The following is a 16,884-nucleotide window of genomic DNA, read 5'->3' on the forward strand; positions in this document are numbered from 1 at the left end:
GCATTGAATGTATCTCTCAGATGCCATTGAATCTTCGACCGGTTGAGCATCACATGAGTTATGAATTAAATCATTAACATAAAACCGTAAGAACTACACGCCATACATTAGCATGGTAACCTATATGGATCCGTATACCCTATCCTATTTCCTGAATCTTGCCCACTAAATTATAAGATCTCTAAGATTAAGACAATGAAAAAAGAAGCCGAGAGGCCAACCTTAGCGTGCGGATGATTGTTTCCAAAGTCAGCAAATTGCGATTTATGTGGCAAGGACTGGCAAATTCCGAACAGAGCAAGGGAAAAAGAATATGTCTTCATGGATTGGCACCGGCAAGGCGGAACTTTGGATGGATCCACCGAAGTTCTCAAAGCATCAGCGTCGATAATGGATCCACCAACACCAGTATTGTTCACCTGGGAAGGAGGCAACTAATTGAGATAGAGTGAGGATGTACTTTAAGTAAAGAAAAATTCAAGACAAGAAGCAATAAGGCAACAACTAAACAGCGTCCTCCATTCTCTGCAAATCCATAACTTAAAGAGAAAAAATCGAAGCATTATAGCCATAAGATACCAAGGATCTCGCATAATGTATAATCCCCAACATTCATTTGGAACCAGTTGATTCTAAAGCCACTTAATAATAGAAGCTCTATGACATTCCCCGATGAATTCTAAACCAATTGCTCGAAAGCGAGAGAAGCAAGCGAGCGACGCTGTTCTTGCTCACGCTCGAGCGAGCAGAGCAGGAGCCATCAAGCTAAATATTGCCAATATAAGTGCCGAGAAAGACCAGTTTGTACTGAAGGGGTTCTAAGAATTTCATATATTCAAGAACAACCCAAGTTGTCAAAAAAGAAATCGACAAACTTCTCCTCAGAGCTCTTATCTCAATTAGAATATAACTTCTCTGCAGATAGATTGTCCAAAAAACTCTCATCTATATGTCCTGATCATTTCTCGGGAAAAACTCCCTCTACCAAAATTCCCACCCAAATGCGGGGTACAAAGCAAAATCCTCTCTACCGAAGGCACCTTCCTACCAAAAAAAGTCCAACAACGTTGTTCTGATAGATTCACAAAGAATGCACTAAATGAACAAGTCGACAGTTATGCGGTTGCATATGAAAAATGACATGGTAAGGCACAAAGTTTTCACTAGCCAGTTGTCGCGACCTACCCTCGGGGGGAGGGGAGGAGAAGCAACACAGAAAACACTAGCACAAAACAGAGCGAGGGAGAGAATCGAGCCACTTTCCCTCCTCTTTTTTTTTATTTTCTTTTCTTTTACTTTTATTTTTCTCCTCCCCTTTAGTCTACCCCTCTACACGTTCTCTTCTCCGGGCGTCATCTTCTTCCTTTTGTCATTTTCACTTTTAACACCCATTTTTATCTTTTTCTTCTTCGATAATTTCCTCCCACACCCGAAACCGGCCATTCCTTCCGAAGCCTCCATCGCCGAACGCCCAACCCATTCTCTCACGCCGAGAACTATGAGCAAAACAATGGCTAAGCTCGTCCTTTACTTCCACCATCGCCCATCCGAAGCCATTCGTTATTTGCGGCCAAAGTATCCAAGGGTCCAACGGAAAATGAATATAACACAGCGAATATCAAGGAAACTCATTACAGATCACGTATTTCTGAAGGAGTGCAAACCGCCCATCTCAACCACCGTTGACAGCCGACACCCCCTCATTTATGACCACAAAACAGCGAATGTATAGTGTGCAGACAGGAGAGACAACCTAACAGAATATCTTAGACTCCAAGTACTTCCTCGTCAACGAGGACCACCAAGACACGTTAAAAATTTGCAAACAGATAGTAGGAACACAAAATGAAACAAAAAGAAAAGAAAAAGGGGAATGCCTAGATTTTGTCTAACGATGCAAATGAAGACCAACAAACAACAAGAGGTTTATAACACGTGAAACCTACCTATATGTGTTCAAGAACAACCGGGAATCGGTAATGCAAACACCTAGGCTAGATTAGACACATTGTCAAACATGTGGTGAGCATGGACTGGGGGAATAATATTAACGATTTTCAAGACTCGAACTCATCGCCAGACTCAAAGAAATCGTCAAAAAAAAAAAAATCCGAAATCAGTAACATTAGTTCACTCAAACCCAACATGCGTGTGGACTAACGAAAGAACAAGCCTCAACTTCCGATTGGATCAAAATGTGGGTGAGCCGCAAGGGTTCATAGAGACACACAGAAAATACAAATATTAGACCAAATCCAACCAATACAGGACAAAACGCGAATTGATCTTGAACTCTAACATGCACAGATATTGCGGCCTTCTCTCAGACATTCTATCAAATGGTTAGTATGTGATTTAACCAACATGTTCCAGAGCGAGATTTATTGCAACCTTCGAGCCACAGATGATGCATACAAGCTTAAATAGATGTGTTTCATACTAGAGCTGTCTTATTTTACAACGATTCACTTAAAAATCCCATACTCAAGTTCGGTGTTCCTACATGTTTCACGCTTCGTTCGAGCAAAAGTCGAGCAGTTGGCATGTGTTCATGAACTCGAGTTCTGGGTTCAAACCGGAAAGCATTCCTCAATGTAAGCACGATGCATTAGCCTCAAAACATCACTAATCGCCCTAAACTCGCTTCGTTTTGTCGAAATTTTGGTCAAAAAATTCTAATGGTCAAGCGAGTTCCAACGAGAGGGGTACTCCTACCCGGCTTAATAGGAACGGATCGCAGTGGACGGCACTAATCCCCAACTATTTCGACCTGCAAAGAACTAGACAAACATCCTTGGCTTGTCAATAGCAAACCTTGACGCTCGCCGCTCACGATCAAGCGAAAGGAGAAGCAAGCGAGCGGTGCTCGCTCGGCGTGAGCAGCGCAAGCGAGCGGACGTCGCTGCTGCGCTCGCTCGAGTGTGAGCAGCAACGAGCGAGCTGCTCATCTGGGCAAGCCTGCTAGTCTAGATCTCGAGCAAGCAGATGAGCCACTACCGCAGATCTGGCGAGCAACGCTACCACAGATCTAGGCAAGCACTGGCTCGAGCGAGCTCTGACCAGCCATCACCCAGATCTGCGAGGGGTGGCTCTCGCCGGGCCCTCGTCAATCGGTGAAGGAGGAGCAATGAGCGGGTTTACCTAGTGAAGGAGCAGCGGTGTCGGCGCCGGGAGAGGACAACGGTGGAGAAGCCGGATGGTCTCGAGACGGAGGCGGTTTGTCGGCCGAGAGTGGGAGGCGCCGGAGAAGACGACGGTGGAGACGCTCGCGAGTGGAGACGCTCGCAGCGTTGTTGTGCAGAGAGGACGACGGTGGAGAAGCCAGATGACCTCAAGACAGAGGCGGCTGTCGGCGCCGGAGAAGACGACGGTGGAGATGCTCGCGGGGAGGAGAGGCGGTGTTCGAAGGGCTGAGTAAGAAATAGAAAAAAAACACGATTTTGTTCCTTTTTGTTCTTCAAATATGTTTCGAGATAAGAAACATAAATTTGTTGTTTCTTATTTCTATTCCCTTTTTGTTTCGGAAAAAAAAAAAAAAGGAACGAAACGCACCCAAACACGTTTATGTTCCTTTTTGTTCCTTTAGGAACAAAAAAAGAAAAAGTATTCAAAAACAGAAAAAAGAAATGCAAACAAACAGGCCCTTAGTAAGAACATGAATCAGGAACTGCATTAGTTTAGAAATTGCAACCGGTCTTTCTCTCATAGAAGATTCAAAAACTATGGGGGATAATATAATGAAATGTATGGCAAATTGGATCGCACAAAGGGTTTTTCCTTGACGCAAGGTCTTTCAAAACTAAAATAGAGAAATTTGAGCAAATTCGGACGATCTAGATCACGCACGCGGTCAGACGACTAGAAGGGGCCCGATCCTTCCTCAGGATTAGACAGTGGACAAGGAGCCAGCTTTAAGGCATCCAACGGTCTGAATTTTCTAGGTGGATCAAAAGCCTTAAGGCAGAATGTAAAAGGAAAAATAAATTATTTTGTAAATATTGCAAGCGACCCTATCATTCCATTGACAATTGTTGAAAATTGCATGGTAAGTCCAACGAAAAAATAAAACAGGAAGAAATCTTCAGTAGCAACCTACCAAACCACTTATTTGAATAATGATCAGCCCATCACACGTGAGCAATATCAGTAGTTTATGTAGGCACTACAAAAACTGGACATTTCCAACCGAGGAAGTAGCTTCTCAAGTTTTTCTCATTATCTAGTAAATTCTATTTCCAGAAATGCGTAGATAATCGACTTAAGGGCTAGTGAACATATTGTCTGTGATAAGGGATTCTTTCATGTTATTCATAAAGATTTAAATATTCATGTTTCTATCGACTACCAAATGGAAACATTACTCATATGATCACTATAAGAATCGTTAATCTCAATCCTCAAATAACCCTGAGAAATATTTTTATGTTCTGAATTTTCAACTTATGCTCCGTTTGTTTCGCGGAAAACAACTTCCAGGAAAACATTTTCCGGTCAACAGAAAATCCTCTCTTGACATTGTGGAAAATGATTTCCTCTTTTGAAAAGAGGAAATCATTTTCCCGGCCTCTCGCTATCTCTCGCGCTGCTTTTTCCTTCCTCATTTCTGCACTCTCTCACAAAACCTTAGGGTTTCTGATCTCCTCCTCCTCCTTCGACGCCGACGATGGGCGAAGCATCCCTCATTCTCCGCCCTCCCCGGCCGCTCCTGCCCGCCTGCTTCGGCCAAGGTGCCGCCACCGCCGCCGCGCTCCGCTTCCCCGGCGACTCGAAGCCGCTCGGGAGGATCTCGCTTAAGAGGGAGCACCGCGCAACGCCGTGAGGCTCACGGGAGCCCTCCCGTCCGTGCCGCTTGACGTGCGGTGCGAGGCTTCGGTGGACGGGTGATTGCCCCGATTCCTTTCCTTGGGATTTTTTTTTTAGCACTACGCGTGCTTGCTCGTGTGTTCGTTCGTTGCTCTGTTTTGGGGATTTGGTTATGCTTGTTTGGGGTGATGCGATGAGGTCGCAGATCTAGCGGCGGCTCGCGGCTGCCGGATCTAGCGGCGAGCTCGGGCTCCCGATCCGGGCGAGCTCGAGCTCTGTCGCCATCCGCGAGCTCGGTGAGATCGACCGAGCCTCGAGCTCGCGGATCGGCCACGGGTCTTGGTCGGCCGGGCGTAGCCATCGTTAAAGCGGAAGGAGGTGGCGGCGGCAAAAGGAGGAGGAAGAAGGAGGAGGAAGGAGGAAGGAGGAAGGAAAAGAAAAAGAAATAATAAATAATAAATAATAAAAACTTCGATTTTTAAAAATATAAATAATTAAAAAATCATTTTTTAAAAAATATAAATAAAAAAATATTTTTTTCAATTAAAAATATTAAAATTCAATTTTTGATAATTTTTCCAAAACAATTAAATGAGCTAACGAACGGTGGAAAATATTTTCCACTCAAATTTTAGATTTTGGCCGAACACCGGAAAATAGAGTCATTTTCCGAAAATGACTTTCGGAAAATGTTTTCCGGAAACATGATATTTTCCGCGAAACGAACGGGACCCTTAATCTCATTTCTGGAGCCGCGGACCCCAGAGTGCCATAACTTGACACGAGGGACACAAAGTGTCATAACTTACGAAAATAACACTTGAGTACCAAAATCGAAGAGAAATTGATCACTTAAGTGCCACTCTTGCTAAAATGTTAATGTGTCAATTTTCTGACAAAACGAGTGCACGTTTTGCACGATGACGTGGCCAAATAATACAAAAATGGCTTCGTTTTGGGCTGACGTGGTAAAAAAAGAATATAAAAATTAATTTAAAATTAAATTTAGTTAAAATATTTTAAAATAATAATTTTTAATATTAAAAATTAAAAAAAAAAAATTAAACCTCCCGGCAACCCCGGCCGACACTCTCCCCTCTGTCGCTAGCCCTTCCAGACGGTGGCGGCGGCTAAGGGCTCAACCCTCAACCACCTCCCCCTTTATTTCTTTTTTTTTTTTTTAAATTTAAATTTTTTAATATTAAAATTATTAGTTTTAAATATTTTAACTAGAAATATTTTAACTAAATTTAATTAATTATATTATTTTTTACCACGTCAGCCTAAAACAACGCCGTTTTTATATTATTTGGCCACGTGAACGTGCAAAATGACGTCATTTTGCACTTACTTCGCGGAAATTGCACATGTCAGCGTTTTGACCGGATTTTGACCGGAATGGCACTTAAGTAATCCATTTCTCTTCAAATGTGTCACTTAAGTGTCACTTTTGTAAGTTATGGCACTTAAGTGTCCATTTATGCCAAGTTATGGCACTTGAAGAGATCATTTACCCTCATTTCTTTGTCTAAAGCTTACAAGGAAAACTCTTGTCAAATTTTTTTCAATGCTTATATCTATTTTTCTTTTTCAAGCCCTTTTAACTGGGAAACTGATGGGCTTCGGTAATCTCTCCGAATGACTGTTTTTTCGGACTAACATTTCAACAAATTCAAATTTATCTCATATTTCTTCCAATAAACAATCATTATGTAATGTGACTACCAATTATAAAAATTTCCTTCTACATTCCAGAGTAGGCCATATTGCTTTATTTCCTTACTCTCAATGTCATATCTGCCAACTTGCAAAACAATCATGTGCACCTTTTCCAATTAGCAAGAATCGTTCCAGTAGTATTTTTTCACTAATTCATGTTGATGTCCAGGACCCTACCATACATCTCATCATGATGGGTTTTGATATTTCCTCACCATCGTGGACAACCACTCTCGGGTAACATGGATCTTCCTTATGCAATCCAAGAGTCAAGTTTTCTCCAACTTGAAAGCATTTCTATTTTTATCGAAGACCTAATTTGAAAAATCTATCCAACAGATTCGGACAGATAATGGACAAGAGTTTTTAAGCCAAGAATGCGCTTCTCTTTTTTCATCCCATAGCATTTTGCATGAAAGTTCTTGCACATACACTCCACAACAAAATGGGGTAGTGGAAAGGAAGCATTGCCATCTTTTGGAGGTGGCACATGCCTTAAAGTTTCAGGGTTCCATCCCAGATAATTTTCGAGGAGATTGCATGGTTAGACAGCTTACTTAATTAATCGGATGCCAAGAAAGGTGTTGAACAGACGAAGCCCTTTCGAAGTTCTCTTCAAAAAGAAGTCATAATTGGATCATCTAAGAATATTTGATTGTTTATGTTACTCGCTACAGTAGGCCCTCAGGACAAAATGGGTCCCCATGCCAAGCGGTGTATATTTATGGGATACCCAAATCTTCAAAGGGGGTACCATATGTTTGAACTGTCTACAGGAGAATTCCTCATAAGCAAAGAGCGTTTCCATTTGTTGAAGATGAGTCTCCAAAATAAGACACCAATATTGCTTCTCGGCTTTTTTTTCATTGAAGAAGATGCATTCAAAGATCCTAAATATGTCCTGATTAGAAACTCAAAAGTCTCAACAGTACTTCCACAACCAATAGGACAATTGCTGAAATTATTTCTCCGTGACCAACATCTAAGGATGTGATTATTAAAGAAGCTCCAAATCCCATGCTGGAACCACTTGTGGAAGAATCTTTACCACCAAATCAGGATCTTCCCCAACATTCAAGGCGCACCACACGTCCATCAATGTGGACTAAAGACTATGTATGTGCTGCACATGACTCATCAGGTATTCATTACCCCATATCATCCTATGTTTCCTTTAATCAATCATCTCCAGAACATAGGTGTTGTATTAGTCGCATCTCTGAAGAGTGGGAACCATCTAGCTATGCTAAAGCATCAATAGATCCACACTGGCAAAAGGCCATGGCATCAGAATTGCAAGCCCTAAATGAAAATCATACATGGGATTTTGTGACTTCGCCTCCCAACCGTAAGCCGATTGGGTGCAAATGGGTTCACAAGATAATGTATTATTGAGCAGATGGATCGATTGAATGATATAAGGCTCGCTTGGTGGCTAAGGGGTTTACGTAGCGAGTATGATTTGACTATCATGAGACCTTCTCTCAAGTGGCCAAAGACGTCACACTCCACTCTTTCCTATCAATTCCGGCTTTCCAAGATTGGCCATTACACCAAATGAACGTTCACAATGCATTTCTTCATGACGATTTGGATGAAGAAATTTATATGGAACTTCCTCAGGGTTTATAGGGACAAGGGGGGACAAAGTGTGTCATCTCTATAAATTCTTTTATGGTCTCAAACAAGCATCCAAGCAGTGGTATGCCAAATTCGCGAATGCTCTCACAATAGTAGGTTTCAAATAGTTCAGATATGACTATGCTCTTTTCACATGGACAAGAGGTACGTCATTGATCTATCTAATCATATATGTTTATGATATACTTATTATGGGAAACGATACAATTACGATAAGGAGCTTCAATAAATATCTGCACTCCACATTCCACATAAATGACTTAGGATCACCCAAATATTTCTTAGGATTAGAAATTGCCCAATCCAATCAAGGGATTTCCACAGCCAACGAAAGTTTATGCTAGAAATCATATCAGAAGCGGGTCTATTAAGATGAAGTTAGTTGTTGTTCCAATCGAGCAAAATATCAAATTAACTATGGTGGACTATGATGAAGGAAATTCTCAGGATGATCCTATTCTCAGAGACTTGTTAGAGTATCAAAAGCTCATTTGAAAACTCATATATCTGACTATGACTAGACTAGATATATGTTATGTTGTACAAACACTCAACAAGTTTATGCATAAGCCAAAGCAATCCATTCATATCTGACTATGACTAGACTAGATATATTTTATGTTGTACAAACACTCAGCAAGTTTATGCATAAGCCAAAGCAATCCATTCATATCTGACTATGACTAGACTAGATATATGTTATGTTGTACAAACACTCAGCAAGTTTATGCATAAGCCAAAGCAATCCTATATGAATGCTGCCTCAAAGGTTGTTAAGTACTTGAAAAAATGCCCAGGACTTGGAATTCTTCTTTCCAAAAAAGTGCAACGTGGAGATGACGGCTTATTGTAATGCTGATTATGCGACTTGCCCAATGAGCAAAAGATCGATTATTGGATTCTATATCATGCTGGGAGAATCTTTACTCTCATGGAAGACGAAGAAGTAGCCAGTTGTCTCTTTATCTTCAACAGAGGCAAAATACCGAGCTATGATAAAGACAACTTATGATATAGTGTGGCTACAAGGCTTAGTTCAGGACCATGGGGTACAAACAAAGGGATCAACCAAGTTGTTTTGTGACAACAACGCAGCTCTCAAACTTGCATCCAATTCTGTAGCGCACCAAAGAACAAAGCAAATAGAAGTGGACTGCCATTTCACTTGAGAAAAGATTCAATAAAGGGTAATAGAAACAAAAGGAATTGGGACTATAGAACAGCCTACAAATGTCTTCACCAAAACCTCTATGTCAAAGACAACACGCATATCTACCAAGCAAATCGGGTGTCTTGGATATCTATAAACCACTAGCTTGAGGGGACTTAGAAGATGTGCACGAGTTATATAATATTCTTTGAGATTTAGATTGATATGCTAGATCAATCAACATCAATTTAATATTGGAATTGATTTTGTAATATACTTTCTTTCCTTTTTCTTGTACATTGCTAGTGTTATAATTGTAGATCATTGTACATTGAATAAATACGAAAAAGAAAATACAAAAAATATTCCCATTTTTTCATTGTTCTTCCTTCCCTTCCTTGCTTTCTTTCGAGGTTTAAGTAATCGGAAAATAACCAAATTATATCCTATGATGGTTCATTTAATGATGATTCACGGAGAGCCCATGTCAACTGCAATAAATGCCCACCACTTCAAAGAAAAACTTTAAAATAAAGAAAAAGCTGATAAATTAATGCAACGGCAAAAATAGCATCTTAAGAAATTTTAAGAAAATAAATTCCACACTATATATTTCTTTTACAACACCTCGATATTGAGTTCCAATTAATTTCATTTTTTTGGGAAATTGGATAAATAATTGGGTGCCCTAGAATAGAGGGGAAGGCAGAACAGCCGTCGGCCGAGCTCTATTCCATAATTCATTGATCGAAAATGATAATTAAGAGTGCGAATGATAACCATTTAATTAAGAGTACGAATGATAACTATTTTATTTTCTTATTTTTTTAATTTATCTATTTTCAAATAAACAAATTTAGAATACAAATTTGTTCGGTAACGTGATTTGATTTTTCTATTTTTCCAAAAATTATTAGTTTCAAAATAAATTCGGAAGAGAAAAAAAAAAGTAAAAATTTCCACTTTATTATTTTCGAAACTTAAATTAATGATAAAAATTCTCCTAACGCCCGCCATCTCTCTAGCCGGCTACCCACCCGCCCCCGTCTACCCTTGCCGGCCAATTGCTTTTTCTAAAATAATAATTTTTAATTTCCCATCCCATTTTCTTTTCATTTTTTTTCAAACTCCGTTTTCTTTTCCTTTTTACCGAAAATATAAAATTAAATTGACATTCGTTGCTCCATCGTCTTCAAGCTCTCTCCCTCTCTCTCTCTCTCTCTCTCTCTCTTGCTCTCGCTCGCTCGTGCTCGCGCCTGCGAACTGCTCTCCGCCACCCGCGAGCGACTGCGAAATAACTGAAGATTCGCCGCCCCTCCCCTGCAATCCGCGCTCCGCCGCCGACGACGGCGGAGGCAGGAGCTCCGCCGCCACCGCCACCACCACCTCCTCCGCTCGCGGATCGATCGCCTTCCCCCGCGCTCGCGCCAGTAAGCACCTCTCGCGGAGCTCTTTCGCCTCCCGTCGTCGCGTTCCTGTGCTGCATTTGCGCAACGGAGGGAGAATCGCGCCTCGCGCTTCGGGCGGGGCGGGAATTTTGGGGTCTTTCGGGGTCGATGCTCTTCGGATTTTTTCGTGCATGCAGAGCTGTTTCGCCAATGATGATCTCGTGCTGTTTCGGGAATCTCTTCTCTTTCTTCTTCTTCTTCTTCTTCTTCTCGTTGCGTGATTCCGTCGCTGCTGGGGAATGTGTGAGCGGATGAGTGCGGTTTCGATTGCTGGTTTGTACAGGCGCGACGTGAAATGGCGGCGATTTCTCTTCTTGCATGCAGCTGATCCGATCATTGTGTCGCTCTTCCTGAATTTTAATGTCGAGTGCCGTGCCGGTTTTGGTTGATTGTCGAAGCTCTTTTTGCTGCTGACTGGCGCTCCGGCGCAATGGAGCTTTTTTTCCCCCCCTTTTTGTGTTGTTTTGACTGATTAATATGTTTCTTTGTTTTTTTCCTTTGGGGTTTAGGTCGATTGTTTTTGTCGGAGGAAAGTTGTTTCTAATTTCAGCTTTCTTGTCGTTAGATGTGTCCCTTGACGACAACTCCATGCTTATTTCTATATTTCTTCTGTCGATCAGCTCTTAGTTTTTTAGACACCTGTGGCTGGAGTGGAGAGTGATGGTGCTTTTATGTGTTGAGGTTCTGTTGCATTTTGTATATTCCTGTCCTAGTAGGGATCTGCTTCTCCATCTTTCTGATGCATGCCCATTTCTTGTAAATGGGTTCCATATACGTTGATCTAAGCTTGAAGTGCTCGTTGAGAAGTGCTGGCATTTGATGGTGTTTCTATGCTGGTATTGGTTTCAGCTTGCAGGTTTCCTGGTTTGCATCTGAGTTTTGTCGGCTTGAGGTCCGTCGTCGGTAGAGTTATGACCCCAATATTGGATTGACCCGATAAGGCTAGATTAGCCTGTTGAATGGGGATTCAAACAATGGCTTCACAAGGCGGCGGCGGCAGCAGCGGTAATGCTGGAGGTGGCGGTGGCAATAATGGAAAATCCACTGAAGTTCAGCCATTGACTCGGCAGAATTCAATATACAGTCTCACACTTGATGAGGTTCAAAACCAGTTGGGTGATTTAGGGAAGCCATTGAGCAGCATGAACCTGGACGAGCTTTTGAAGAATGTCTGGACAGCTGAGGCCGGTCAGTCAATGTTTATGGATGTTGAGGGCACGGCTGTGGCTAATCAAAATGCTCTCCCCCGTCAGGGAAGCGTTTCATTAACTGGTGCATTGAGCAAGAAGACAGTCGATGAGGTATGGAGAGATATACAGCAAAATAAGAACAGGGAAGAAAATAAATCTAAGGAACGACAACCCACTTTAGGAGAAATGACCTTGGAGGACTTCTTAGTAAAAGCAGGTGTTGTCGTTGAGTCATCTTCGGATAAAAGGAGCACAGGTAACATTGGCGGGGTCGACCCCAGCATTACACCACAAGTTCCTCCTCAAGGACAGTGGATGCAGTACCCACAACCTCAGTTTGCTCACCCACAACAAAACATAATGGGTATTTACATGCCAGCTCAGACTATGCCACAGCCTCTGCAAATGGGAGCTGGTTCCATGATGGACCTTCCATATCCTGATAACCAGCTTGCTTTACCTTCACCATTGATGGGAACATTGTCAGATTCACAGACAAGTGGTAGGAAAAGAGGCATTCATGAAGATGTAGTAGATAGGAGTGTTGAAAGGAGGCAAAAGCGCATGATAAAAAATCGGGAATCTGCAGCTCGTTCACGAGCAAGGAAGCAGGTAGGCTTTGGCTTGTTCTGGTTGTTTAAGTTTGGCTGACTCAGAGAATGGTCTTTCTGTAATGTCAAAATGTTTGCTTGTTTCTCTTTTTCAATTTTACCTAATTTTATTTGTCACTCCAAACAGGCTTACACAAGTGAACTGGAGAACAAAGTTTCACGGCTAGAAGAGGAAAATGAAAGGCTGAGGAAACGAAAGGTCAATCTTTCATTTAAGGACAGTATTCTAATATTTGTTTCTCTCACTTGATTTCCGGTTTATAGTCTGTTATGCAACTTCGGTGTTCTGTGGGTTGGCCATTTGATGAAAAACCCTAAGGTTCCAACTTCCTAGCAGTGACCTCATATTGTCCTGTAGCCTTATGAGAGATGTGGAGTTATGGCAAAGGCTCTGTGTATGCAGGAGAGTTGAACTGAAGGAGGAGCATTTCACTTTTGCTGAATTTTGGGAAGAATCCCTCACTCGAAAAGCTTCAACTCTCCTCTCATAAGAAGACCTAAATAAACTTGTGCTTATTGCTCTTATCTCAACTTTCTGCCATCATCTTGTGCTTCTCCTGGTGATGGGGTTTACTTCTTCTTGATATGAATAATGTGCCATAAAGTCTATGATTTCTTGGATTTTCTTACAGAGATGGATTTCCTAATAAATTATAGGTTTACCAGCTTTAGCATGGCCAACAGTGCTGGGCAAACTTGAAAACTGAGATTGAGACACAGTACTTAGGTTGGACAATTTAGGACTAGGTACACAAGTCTTTTGTCTGAATTTGGTTTTCTTGACTCAAAGGCTGTGAAAGGTGCTATCCCTTTCATAAAATGTCAAATAGGATAATATTGGAAAAGTCAAGCCGAAAAAAGGGTGTCACTGGAAAGATGAATGGACTCATAGGCTCGACAGGCGAGAGAGAGGGACAAAAGAGTGCAAAGCATTTTTTGCCCTTCTGCATGAGGTCACAAATGCTGTCTGTAGCATAATAATTGCAAAAGGGGGACAATGACCAAAAGAACTTCCCCTTCTGCTTGAGATTGCGAAAATGTAGTACAGTGGTTGTGGATTTGAACTTGGATGAATGACATTCATCAAGGGAAAGCCGTTATTAAGTGGCATAAGGAGTTTCGGTTGAAATTAGGTTTGTGCAGACAATAGAGTGGATAGTTTTCCATTGTAGGAAGAGGACTTGAGAGATATTTATAGTCTTTCGTCATCCGGAAGTGAAGATATCTTAACCTTAGAAGAGGAGAATTGGCCATGATTTTCTGGGATTGATGGCTTCATACTTGAATTTTGTCAGTCTAACTTGGAAATTGTGGAGGAAGATATTACGGTTGTTTTTGCATAATGTTGAGGAGTGATGAATCTTTGTCGGTCGAGCATGTTGGCTTAGGTAGGTGGCTGGGGAATTAACTGAAATTTTAGGAGCATTTTGTGTAAGAGTTATGCCTGGTATAGATTCCGGACTCCTATTCTAAAATGTTAGAGGTTTTGAGGAAAATGTTCTGGTTGTGGTGTTGGGCCATGGCCCTTATTCTGTTAGTGTTCTAGTGCTCTTGCTCTCGACTGGCCTATGGGATATGGTTATGTCCCCATGCTGCCTTTCACAAGAGGCTGGAAAAGAAATTCAGTGCATTTCTTACCACAGGACAAAGATTGCAAATGTAGTTCTGTTTGCTGACTAGGTAATGGATTACCACTTTATGAATGTATAGGGTATTATTTGCTAATCAAAAAGGTGTAAGTTAAGGTGTTGCGGTGGTTTTTCCTCTTTGTATCTGAGGCTGTGGATTTGGGTGTAGATGGAATTAAGTATTTTTATGGCAATAGCTATTAAGCTCAGGCAAATTGTATCCTGGGTGCTTCTGCAAATGGAAAGATAAATGCGGTGATTGATAATTGGAGAAAACCACAGAACAGTTGAGTGTGTTGCAACATTCGTTCTTATTACCAATAATAGATGGCTTTGCACTTTGTTAGGTCTGATAGATGGTCCATATATATGGGGTATCGGATTGCTACCCTTTGGTACTTTTTCCGAGTATCCCCTTTACTTTCCAGATTAAATGAGCTTTCTTTTGGTAATCATTCTAGCCACAAAATTCTTTTTGGATCCTAGACTTTTGTTGCCTGTTTTTTAAGATGAGGTTAGGAAGCTTTGCTTTTTGGAACTAGGCTATTAAGTTCAAAATTTTGATGTCTGGGGTTGGTTTCCTGGTAATTCTGGTTGCGCGATCCTGTCATAACTGTCATTGGTGCAAGGAACTTGCACAAGTGGGCTAGTTTGAGGATTAAGTGGACTTTCGGCGAGGGTTTTTCCAAAATGCAAACAGTATTTGGTTAAGTGTAATTTAAAAACAACATTGACTTAGATGCCATTCGAAAAAAGCCGCACTTTGGAAAGGACTTTGGCTAGTTTTTTCTTTTTAAATCCTCAAACCTTTGTCAGTGGAACTCAGCCGCTAGCCAGCCAAATCGGCTGCCAGCCAACTGTCAGCGGCCAGATCTAGCCACCAGCCAGCCTCCCCTGAGGTCGCGCAACCTCAAGCTTCGCCTAAATCGTGCAACACAGGTGACGCTGCCTGAGGTTGCCTGACCTCAGGCGAGGCTGACCAGTGCCAGACTAGCTTGCCAGCAGTTAGACTTGGCCTTGCTGACAGCCTGAACTATTGCCGGTCACGTCGCACGAGGTGGGGACGTTGTCAGAATTATGAAAGTTTAGCGATGACAAAGTTGGAAGAAGAAAAAAATATATGCCGGAAATGCTCGAAACTCAAAGTACCTCCAGACCTACCTTAAGCTAAAGGTCTTTAGAGGCTTCTGGAAATATAGTTGCATCTCCCCAAAGCTCTCCAAAAAATTTGCCAAAGGTACATGCATTTGCCCAAGGGTTTTTTTAGCCCAAGGGGCTTTGGATAAGTGGTTCCCAAACGCACCGTGTCTGAGCATGCTCTGGCATTTTTAGACTTTAGAGTCGGTGTTCCTTACCCTACAAAAATTTTTATAAAAAAAAGTTAACTCGATGAGATCTTCGTTGGAAAATTTTCTTCTGGAGAAACCTGCTTTGAAGAATTTTTTTACCTTCTTGGTTTCAACTATGTCATTACTGTTATCTAGAAGACTGGCAGAAAAGAATTATTGGTTTTCCTTGGCTCTGTCAACTAGCTGATGAAACCCGTTTCAAATGGAAATTGCAAGCACTTATATCCCATTGTAAATTATGTGTCTCGAATACATGGTGTTTGTTATGGTTTTGTTGTTCAGTCAATTGTATTTTGCTTTATGAGTCATTAAATCGGTTGTACTTCAATTTTGCAGGAGTTCGAGATGCTGTTGCCATGTGCACCCCCTCCTGAGCCAAAGTATCAGCTGCGAAGAACTACATCAGCCCCATTTTGACATCTGCTTCCGTATGCTGTATCTGAAGGTTCTGTAGATATAACGATGCCTTCATGGTTGGCTGATTTGGTTTACCCGAGGAAGACAGAAATTAAACCGAAGCCCGTCGAGTCGCGCATTTCAGGTGCTTTCTAATAACATAGAAATGAAACCAAAGCCCGTCAAGTCGCGTATTTCAGGTGCTTTCTGATATTTGTCTGAGCCTTAAAAAAATTTTGCTTATATTTAATTCGCTTCCTTAGTGTGTCGATGGGATCATTGTACTGTTTGTGATTTTCTTAGTTGTGTATCGCTGTGAGAATTGTGATTCTTAAGCAGTTTTGTAAGTATTTGTATCCTGTCATTCTTGCCAGTAACCGCTTGATCTCTTTGGTTGAGCTATTCTCCTTCACGGGTTGCTGTGCTTGGTCTGATCCAATTGCCAAATCCTGGGCGTTTGATTTCTTCCCCTTCAACAAACAGTACCGATTGTTAATGCCAAAGGGGTTGTCGACATTCTGATATATTTTTTTTCCTCACCTCAGTCCAGCGAAAAGTCTGGAACTTCATATCTATAGAGGCATTACTCTTGCTTCATTTTACCTTTTGAAGCTGTGTTAAGGTCCAGCCTATTAGGACATGAAACCACCTAAATCGAATTCCGGACTTGATATTATAGCCTATGCTCATCTGTTTTGAGCTGAACGAGAGAGAATTTATGTAAAAAATGATTGCTATACAGAGCAAACAAGTTTGTGGGGACAGTACTCATGAATTGAACCCGATATATGTACTAAATAATTGACTTTCTCAGCTGTACGTTGGGAAAGGAAGGGACTTTCAATTTTATACCAACACAAGTTTTTTGACACTTGACAAAAGTACCTTTTTCCTAAAATTGTGTATGTATTCAAGTGGTAAAGCCTCGAGCATTGTGAAGGTGAGATCA

The 16,884-nt window shown here is 41.5% G+C and overlaps 1 protein-coding gene across 2 annotated transcripts; it reads left to right on the top strand.

The window, feature by feature from the left end:
• Positions 1-10,509: 10,509 nt before the first annotated feature.
• On the top strand, positions 10,510-16,508 carry LOC104421181 (ABSCISIC ACID-INSENSITIVE 5-like protein 2). 2 transcript variants are annotated; one of them, XM_010033047.3, is made up of 4 exons: positions 10,510-10,743; positions 11,611-12,563; positions 12,690-12,761; positions 15,876-16,508. In XM_010033047.3, exons 2-4 carry the CDS (start codon positions 11,721-11,723, stop codon positions 15,954-15,956), a joined length of 996 nt encoding a protein of 331 aa, XP_010031349.2. In that variant the 5' UTR covers positions 10,510-10,743; positions 11,611-11,720; the 3' UTR covers positions 15,957-16,508. The 2 variants fall into 2 exon arrangements, with proteins under 2 accessions (XP_010031349.2, XP_010031350.2); XM_010033048.3 differs by having other exon boundaries at positions 11,618-12,563.
• The last annotated feature ends 376 nt before the right edge of the window (positions 16,509-16,884 follow it).

Source organism: Eucalyptus grandis, chromosome 1 (assembly GCF_016545825.1).
Source record: "Eucalyptus grandis isolate ANBG69807.140 chromosome 1, ASM1654582v1, whole genome shotgun sequence".
Taxonomy (NCBI): Eukaryota; Viridiplantae; Streptophyta; class Magnoliopsida; order Myrtales; family Myrtaceae; genus Eucalyptus; species Eucalyptus grandis.

Excerpts from the sequence above, each read along its gene's own strand:
- LOC104421181 (XM_010033047.3), top strand. The coding sequence starts at position 11,721 with ATGGGGATTCAAACAATGGCTTCACAAGGCGGCGGCGGCAGCAGCGGT. Across the intron at positions 12,564-12,689 it reads GTTCACGAGCAAGGAAGCAG|GCTTACACAAGTGAACTGGA; the intron begins GTAGGCTTTGGC and ends CACTCCAAACAG. Across the intron at positions 12,762-15,875 it reads AAAGGCTGAGGAAACGAAAG|GAGTTCGAGATGCTGTTGCC; the intron begins GTCAATCTTTCA and ends TCAATTTTGCAG.